The sequence below is a fragment of the Haplochromis burtoni genome, unplaced genomic scaffold (assembly GCF_018398535.1).
Source record: "Haplochromis burtoni strain Fernald_Lab_line unplaced genomic scaffold, NCSU_Asbu1 Contig_127, whole genome shotgun sequence".
NCBI lineage: Eukaryota > Metazoa > Chordata > Actinopteri > Cichliformes > Cichlidae > Haplochromis > Haplochromis burtoni.
Window position 1 is genome coordinate 1,668,416 of NW_024582488.1, and position 9,338 is coordinate 1,677,753.

At 39.9% G+C, this 9,338-nt stretch overlaps 1 protein-coding gene across 2 annotated transcripts; it reads left to right on the forward strand.

Annotated features, from left to right (window-relative positions):
- The first annotated feature begins 4,251 nt into the window (after positions 1-4,251).
- etfbkmt (electron transfer flavoprotein subunit beta lysine methyltransferase) lies at positions 4,252-8,947 on the forward strand. Of its 2 annotated transcripts, none has more exons than XM_005930291.3 (3): positions 4,252-4,811; positions 6,188-6,318; positions 7,385-8,941. In XM_005930291.3, the coding sequence occupies exons 1-3, from the start codon at positions 4,516-4,518 to the stop codon at positions 7,732-7,734; spliced, it is 777 nt and encodes a 258-aa protein (XP_005930353.1). In that variant the 5' UTR covers positions 4,252-4,515; the 3' UTR covers positions 7,735-8,941. The 2 variants fall into 2 exon arrangements, with proteins under 2 accessions (XP_005930353.1, XP_014191626.1); XM_014336140.2 differs by having other exon boundaries at positions 4,693-5,405; positions 7,385-8,947.
- Positions 8,948-9,338: the final 391 nt, after the last annotated feature.

The following is a 9,338-nucleotide window of genomic DNA, read 5'->3' on the forward strand; positions in this document are numbered from 1 at the left end:
AACACAAAGGAGAACTAGATAACGACACAGGTCTACAAAACTCATCAAAGACAAGAGAAGAGTTGGCCATGACACAACAGAGTGATGAGGAGCAGATGAGAAGACAGGGTGCATGTGCCTCAGAGCTTGATTGGTGGATGGGCATCAGGTGTGCAGGTTGATTGCACATCAGTAAATGATTAGAGCGCCAATGCCATACACACAAAAACAACAGAGGAAACAGGGACCAGAAAAATACACAGGAAGGGGAAAGACATACAAGAAATAGAGGGATTAATGGAGAGATAAAACAGTGACCGTGACATTCTGAGAAGTACAGTTACACTATTTTGCATATTTTATGTTACTTTGGTTCAGGTTCTTTTTAAAGAAAAGAGGTTTCAGGCCGTAAAGACACGTTGTACTTTGCAGTCTGCACTCCTGCAAACCCCTGGGAAATGGGACAGGAGGACACAGAGGAAATTTATAGCCAGCACTCAAAGGGTGGAGGTTTCATTGCAATATCACTGATGAAAGGTTTGATGATCCTCTTTGGGAGGTTTTGCTTTTACTGGGGGAGTTCATCATGCAGGAGTGGTACCTTTATTTCCCTTTGGAATGCCACTTGTGGAGTTCTAGAGTTCATCAAAAGGGAGGAGATAATTTACAGGTGTCATTAGTCCAGCTGGGCAGAAGAAAAGTGCATCAAACAATAAATGAATAGTTTTAAATCTGAAAGGATGAAGAGTAATGTTGCATTTCAGAGTGGAGGAAGAAGTTGGATGGAAAGAATAGAGGCTTGATACTCATATTGAACTGACTCCGGTCTGGCTGCGCTGTCAGGATTTAACCTTTAAGCCTAAAAACACTTAACTACTGTAACAGTTTAGAGTTTTTGCTGGGAGAGCTGTAGAAAGCACTTCTCATACTAACATAACTGTGATTAACTCGGTGAAAAAGAAGCCAAACATCACAAAAATTATAATGGAAACATTTCTAGTAGACTTTATCAACTCGATTCTGTTGTCTGTTCTCATTCTTGTCATTTTTTTCTTGTTTTTTCTTCATGCTCTGTGTATACATTACTAAAAACAGAAAACCTTTTGCTTTGAATTCTCATTCCCATGTGCCAAAAGTATCTTCCTGTTTCAGTGAACAGAGGCTATGAATTGCTTTTTAAACTGTTAAATTTCAGGTCTGTTGAACAAGCAAATCATACATGATGCTATAAAAAGATGTCTGAAGCACAGCCAGTATAATGGAGAACAAAGGTATATGTGATCTTCTCCGTGTGCAGAGTGTGATCAAATTGCTGCGCCATTTCCACACTGACTCATAGACCGGGGCCTCAAGGTTGCAATTCCAATATGAAATCAACTCGCTACACCCGCTAGCTGTGATAGACAGCAGCCATCTGTAAACACAATCCCCGAGCAGATCTGTGGGTGTGCCAGTCTAGGCCACAGGGGTCAGGTCTGGGTAAATTCAATGACAAGAAGACAACTATCCATTAGGACTCCTCCACCTTCTCCATCAAAAAGCAATACTTTCTCACAAGATGAGAACATAAGAGGCGCCATAATTGAAGCCTCGGGCTGCAGTCCCCTCTGCCACCAGATAAACTGCACATAATGTATGACTGTGTCTCAGTAAACCACCCGATCATATACGCACTGTTGTTTTTCACTCTATTCATTTGAAGTAAATACTTTAGCGAAGTTAACTACGTAAAGCACTTGCTTTAGTTTGTACTGCAAACATGACCGGGATGCTGGGCAAAATGCTTTGTTCTTTTATCATGTTAATTATTGATGTTTTTTATTATTAATTTTAATCTTTTTGTTTCTTTTTATAAATCCTATTCATATTACTGTACATTTTATCCTCTGTTTTGCAAAAATAGTCTATATTTTCTGAAGCTGTCTTCTACCTGCAAATTAGAGGTGAGACAACATATAAATAGCTTTGATTGTGTGGCTCATTGTCCATCAAGATGGTGAAAAACTTGATTTTGAAAGAAAGAAAGAATTGTAAGATAAAGAGTTTTTAGAACATGAGGCTTTTGCGGTAAATGGCCTGTATTTGTATAGCACTTTATTAGTCCAAGGACCCCAAAGCGCTTTACACATTGTGAGATTATTCTGTTATCATATGTTATCTTATATCTGTAGTTAAAGTAGTTGAAGTATGTTAACTGCTGTAGGTCATACAATTTCCTTTAGTTTAGATGGTGTGCTGTGTATGTAGTTTAGTTCTCATTATACTTTTGGGTTAAAAGAACATATTCATTTTGTAGTTCATTAGATAAAGTGTGCATCACTCTGTATCCTTGATCTGCTGTGAATGTCTCACACTGTGTTCTTGACATGTTTTACTGCTGAATCATGAAAAGAAAGGTTGTATGCAGGAGGCTCTGCGTCTAGGACAGGGGAGACAGACCACATTCCATACCCCCACCTTTACAGAGAGCAGAAAGACAGGGAGCCGAGGTCATAACTTAGGCACCGTAACAGAGAAAGAATGTGAATATTTAGGCTTTTACGACTAGATGGGGGCCACTAGAGGCTATAAGAAGCTGAGTAACCCGTCACCATTTGGAGACATGCTGTGACCCTCTGCAAGCATCTCTCCCGTCCGGACGTTCTTATGCTCTTAAGTGTTGAATTGTATGGAAATAAATGATTGTTGATTGAGCATTTATACACTGAGTATTGTCCTTCCTTCAGCCCAAAGATTAAAAGAATTGGGAGATTTTTACAACATCCAGTCATCCACCCATTCACACACTGGTGCTGGCAAGCTACATTGCAGCCACAGCCACCCTGGGGCGCACTGACAGAGGCGAGGCTGCCGGACACTAGCAGCCTCTGACCACCACCAGTAGGCAACGGGTGAAGTGTCTTGCCCAAGGACACAGCGATCAAGACTGTCCGAGCCAGGGCTCGAACCGGCAACCTTCCGATTACAAGACGAACTCCCAACTCTTGAGCCACGATCACCCCATTTATTGGTAATGACTGTGCAGGACAATAGGCAAGGCAAATGACACAGCAAATAGTCTGAGGAAGCCTCAAACTGAGTATCAAACTGAGACTCAAACCCAGGGCATGCAATATGGACTGTAGCCTTCAGCACATGGGCCACTGCCTCAACCAGGCGACCTCTGTGACTTGCATGTTTTTATTTCGTATTGTGGTTTAACTTTTTATGTCTTAAAGGTTTTGAATGGCTTCGTTTTTATTTGTTTTGAACGTCTTATTTTGTTGTGCAAACTCCTAACTGTTTTTTGTTTTATGAATTCTGCCGAGATTATTTTTCCCTAGCCCAAGACTGGCTAATTGACATAATTGAGTCACCTGACAGATGGCCACAAGGGCTAAGCCGCAGCTGGAGATAGGTTGCACATCCCTATGACTAATTTGCTGTTTCTCCTTTAGTGTAACATCTAGTGTCAGGTGGCAGGAGACTGGTAGCAGCTGTACATGACCAGGTCCTGCAAAACGTAGCTGCCACTGATTAATCATTACTTATTTTACACACAAATAGTGATCAGTAATGTGCAGGGCATCAAATCTCATTTTGACTTTTTTATCCTAGATGCCACCTAGAATTGCATCCTGATCAGGAAATGTTCCCTGATCTAAAGTTTATTCTAAATCCAGTAGGAACAAAAGTAATAGCTGTGATATGTCTGTCTAAGATGGACAGAGAGACATAATATGCATGCATCAGGTGAAAGAAAAACTGCAAAACTGTCCCTTATGAGCTGTATAAACTGGTAAAAAATGGGCTTTTTACCAGTAGGTAAAATAGGATCAGTGAAGTTGAGTTACATAGACCAACATGAATCTGTTCAATTTCTAATTCAATTAAAAAAAGGAAACATTAATAATGAGCAGAAACCTTTAATTGTTCAAGACAATCACGGTTTTCCCACCCATATATATGTTCTAATTATGTTTTACTGTTTTAAAATTAATTTGGTCAAGTTCCACTTTTATACTTTAATATGCTCTGACAGGGGAGGTATGCATTACTTGGAATAGCGTGTCCACAAACCCAATTACACTGACTGAGAGAGAAAAACACTATATATCCCATAAATAGGTGATAAATGCACGCCTATCATTAGCTAAAATTACATTAATACTGCATATAAACCACTTATGTTTTAAGAAGATTGCTTTAATGAGGTGATTTTATTGGTCTTATTGGTCTTTTTTAACTTTGGTAGGAATTGTTTTGAACGGAACCGAGAGTCTGTGTGTTGTTTCCAGACGGTCGAAGGAAGCTTCGTCCGACCTTGTTTTGCATTCGTGTGGGAAGCAGCAAGAATCGTGTTATCTGTTAACCTTGTTAACTTGATTGTTGCACCATTGTAAGGTTTTGAAGAGTCACGCTTTACAAATAACAGGATACAACTGTTAGCTTCAACGAGAAATAGTAAAAGCCTCTCCAAAAATGCAGTTATGAGGCTAATGGGACTGAAAGCCCCGCTAACGTTAGTCTAGCTGCTTTTATCTCTGCTTTGTTATAATGTCAGCAGCGCTTTTAATGCCCCTGCAATGCAGCCGCCATGGTAAACTTATTTACAAAGTGTTTACGCAGACACAAGGACACAGATACCTCTCAAATGTCTGCCCATCTGCTGAGCACATCAGGAAGTTTATTATAGAAAACACGGAGATAACAGGAGAGCAGAGCCTGACTCCTGAGATCAGGCTGAGGTTATTCACCCCCCGATGCAGATTCTGGCGAGAGAGACCGGAGTTATGGCCCTTTGATGACCCCTACTGGGCTATATACTGGCCAGGGGGACAGGCACTGTCGAGGTAAGATGACAACCATGGCTAACCGGTCACTTTATTAGGTACACGCCTTAAACTGCTCGTTAACACAGATATCTAATAATGCATTCACATGGCTGCAACTCAGAGCATTTAGGCATGTAGACGTGGTCAAGACGACCTGCTGAAGTTCAAACCAAGCTTCATGGGCCTTCCGCATACCTCTACAGTTGTTACCTGACATGTTTTATATCTATATGTTTTCCTCTACGTTGGTGTCAGCTTTAACCTTACAGTTTCTGTGCCATCGCCAGCACAGAAACACCATCCTACCATAACCGCCATCCATTCCTAAGGCAGGTTCTCTCTGATTGTGATCTGTATTAGTGTTAGTGTGTACCAGTCTACCTTCAACGCCCAACCCTTCACACCATGGCGTTAAATACTTGCAATTTTCTAATAACGAGTGTACCGACTCTATTATAACCATACATTGAAATTCATGTTAAAAAGAAACTTTATTAAAAATTTTATTTCTAACAGAACAGAATAAACTTTCTGGCATATGCAGAAGAGCATTGCTGAACACTCAGCGGCAGAAGACCACACCAGGTGGCACTCCTGTCAGATGAGTATCATGTATGTACACTGCAACACAGCATAGATCTTCACCCAAAAATACACTTCAGAATGCTTTTAAGACATCAGGCTTTCCGCTCCGTCATGCATTAACAAGAATATGACATGCATCAGTTACAGTAAATGGTCAATTTAAAAAGATAAAAACAGACAAAGAAGTTCCTCTTTCTATCACATTCTTCCATACATGGCAATTTGTTTCACCCTCCAGATGGTCCTTGAGGGTTTGCAACCTTCTCGACTCTTCTTCTGTCACCTGTTACTAGGCAAACTCAAATGCAGTTAGAAGCAAAATGAATTCCAGGCCTTTGGCCTGGCCTTTCTTTAAAATCATTTATGTTTGTAAGCGTGTATGCTTGTTAACCTTCTATTGCTCCAAGTCACTTACACCATGGATCGTCGGGACATCGCACCAAACGAAACTTAAGAACTTTAAATAGACTGAGCATCAACTCTTTCATGAGCACAACCTGCAATGTGTGTATAAAATGATTATAGCCGCACCTTTAATATAAGTTTTAATCTAATGCCAGTAGCTCTTAATGAACGTTTTAATGCAATGATAATGATGAAAGCTATGTGTAGCAGTAAAATATTTTCTTTATTCCCACACACGTCATGTGTTTGCAGCTGACAAATCTACAGCAACTTTATGATACTGTCATCACAATATAGACTACAAAGAAGGTGCACCTAATAAAGCGCTAGCTAGTGTAGTTTTTGATGTCCAGCAATTTCTGATAACAAATCGTTTGTTTTTCTTTAATGACTTCCTATTAAAGGTATATCTTAGATAACCCTGAGGTGTGCCGGAATCAGACAGTCCTGGATCTGGGGAGCGGCTGTGGAGCCTCAGCCATTGCTGCAACACTGCGTGGTGCTGCTCACGTAGTAGCTAATGACGTTGACACTGGTACGCATTTGTGTGTATTTATTTATGTGTTCACATAATTTGTTATTGTTGCTGAATGTTTCTGAACTGTTAAATAAAAAAGCAGGAATTACGAGAAAGCAGGTTTGTTGTTAAAATGGTTCACATGTGTATTATTTACGCTTTGCAAGGACATACACTTTATCCCTCTGTTAAGAGATGTACTCTAAAACACTTCTTCAGTAGAGAATCAGAGAAGAGAAACACACAGAATTTCTTGCTAGCAAGGGCAGCCTCCAGAACTGAGACTCGCACTGAGAAACTGCCCCGGTCTTTATTTATACTTCAGTGGGTGCTTGTGTGTGTGTGTGTGTGTGACCCCATAACGACTTCCCTAAACCTGCTGGACTGGAAGTCCAGCAGTTCATCTAAACAAAAAGCACTTAGACTAGAACAGATATAGCTACGTTAATCCTACCGTAAAACAATAAGACAAGGTACGACCTCTCCCATACTCCTAGGATGTGGGGGTGAACACCAGAACACCCTGGAATGTTACAGACCTCCTAGGATGAGACATTCTTTCAATATGCCACCAACTATATACTTCTAAACACAAATGATTACATGCAGTATTCTACCATATGCAAACTTATATCATTAAAAGACTATACTGACTACTAAGTACAATTTTCCATTGACACCCTCTAGACATCCACATGTATGACCAATTTCAAAAGTCATTCTGACTCTAGATTATTTTAAATTATGATTTATGTCCAGTTTTGCATTTTTGCTGTAGCTTTTTGCATTATCTGAAAGAAATTAATACTTTTTCCTGTGTGTTGTCTAGAATTATTGGTGGTGATACATTTGCACTACTACTGGCATTTAAAGTAAAAAAAAAAAAAGGCTAATAGATGATGCCAAACAGGAGGATAACATTTTTTTTATAATTCAAGTATTTATTAGATTTTGCATTTTATAACAGCAAATACACAGGAGGATAACATTAACAAAATAGTTATTTTTAAATACTATTGAAGCTGTTATAGTATTTTACCATATCTTGCAGTAGAAGCCTTAAATCTACTGGTTTGTGTTACAGTTGCAGCTGTTGCGACCCAAATGAACTGTGAGCTGAACGGGCTGGAACCACCTGTTTGTCTGACGACAAACATGATTGGTTCAGAACCCGACGCCTTCAGCCTGATCCTCTTAGGTGACATGTTCTACGATGAGGCCCTCGCCACTCACCTTCACAGCTGGTTGGACAGCTGTGTCAGAGTCCATGGCACTAAAGTACTTATCGGAGATCCCGGCAGAGCCCAATTTGAGAGTCACAGCATCCGACAGCTGTTGCATCAGCTTGCCCAGTTTGAGCTGCCTGAGTCTGTTAGAGAGGAGAACTATGGTCTAACTTTCAGCACTGTTTGGTGCTACCGTCCTGAACTGTAACAAATAAATCGTAGCATCTGTGATGTATTAATCTCTGCCTAATTATTGTATCAAAAATACTCCCCTGGATTGAAATGTGAAGATGTTTTGTGACTTCTACGCAGTTACTGTTTACTCTTGGTCATGAAAAGTCTTCATTGAAAAGAAGAAACAGAAGTGGAAGGGAATACAAGCTTAAAGTTATTCATAATTTTAGTGTATTGTTAACTTGATCGCAATTTTTAAATGCATGTAAGTTACACACTGCATATTAGTGCTATTCACAAACATTTGCAGAGAACTCTCATGAATATATTGGTAAATCAACAAGAAACACTGAGAAATATGATTCTTGAAATATTTGACCTGTATAAAGTATTATGGCCCTCACACTATCTTTTTCAACTGTTTAATAACTCATGTATTAAATGTATTTCACATCGTTCACTTTTGAGTCACAAAATTTAGAAACATTCTTGCCATTCATACAACCTGGAAAGTTTGGCTTAAAATTATTGACCAATTTAAACACTGGGTGATAAACAGAAGATGGCAAAAGACAAAAAACAAAAACAAAGGGAAAAAAACAACAACTTGGTACCAAACTCTTGAACCTTAATGTCACAGAGTACATAGTGTGCATTATTATTACTATTATTATGTAGGCATTAATAAATACTAATTTAATAAAGATGTGCCACGCTTAATTTCATAAGAAGCATGAAGATACAGTGATCTTTATCCAGTAGTGGGAATTATGTTTGTGGCTAAACCATTATACACAAAAACATCAAAGCGTGTGAGGCTGTGCCAGTAAAGGGTCGTAGATTTGACATCTCTGAATGAAATTCAAAATGTTTTTTATAACTATGGTTAATGTATAGTTTGAATTCTAAGGTACACACAACACAACAAGACATAGAAGAGGGGATAGTTTACTACACATAAAAACACAAACATTAATCTCCAATCTTCCAACTGTATCTTTCTGTTCTGACTTTAGAGTCTTTGTTTGTTTATTGAGCCGCACTTTGAGAATCACACTGTTGTGTGTGGTAGTGTGGGAGAAAAGGGGTAAGGTGTGTGTTGGGTCTGTCTAGCACAGTCCCACCGCTGGAACGAGACAATTTAACTACACAGCAAAAGCATTGAACACCAAGTAGGCAAAGTTCTTTATGTTACTCATGCATGAGGGAGAGAACCACGACAAGCGCCGTTCCTTCGCTTGACCCCAGTCGCTCTCGTCCGCTCCCCCGTAACACTGCTCTTTTATTGAGGTTACATGAATATACATGGGTTCTGTCACGGGTTGCTCTGAGGATCCACTCGCAGGATCTTGTTTTACAGACGTTTTAGTCCCAGTGTATTCGACGTGATGCTATACAAGATGTGAGAGCAGTTCCAGGTCAGAAAAGGGAATCACCGTCACGCCAACTCTCCCTATGACCGTCCCTTACACGACTCCACACGGGGAAACACGGGGACGGGTCCGGGGAATCTAGAACAGAGAGACAATGTTAACTTTCTGAGGCGGAAGTGTGGGAAACTAGGGCTCGACGTGTACTGACTAGGAGTCTTCACAACAATCCAGCGTTGAACAGCTGATTCTCTAAGCGGCTTGGCTC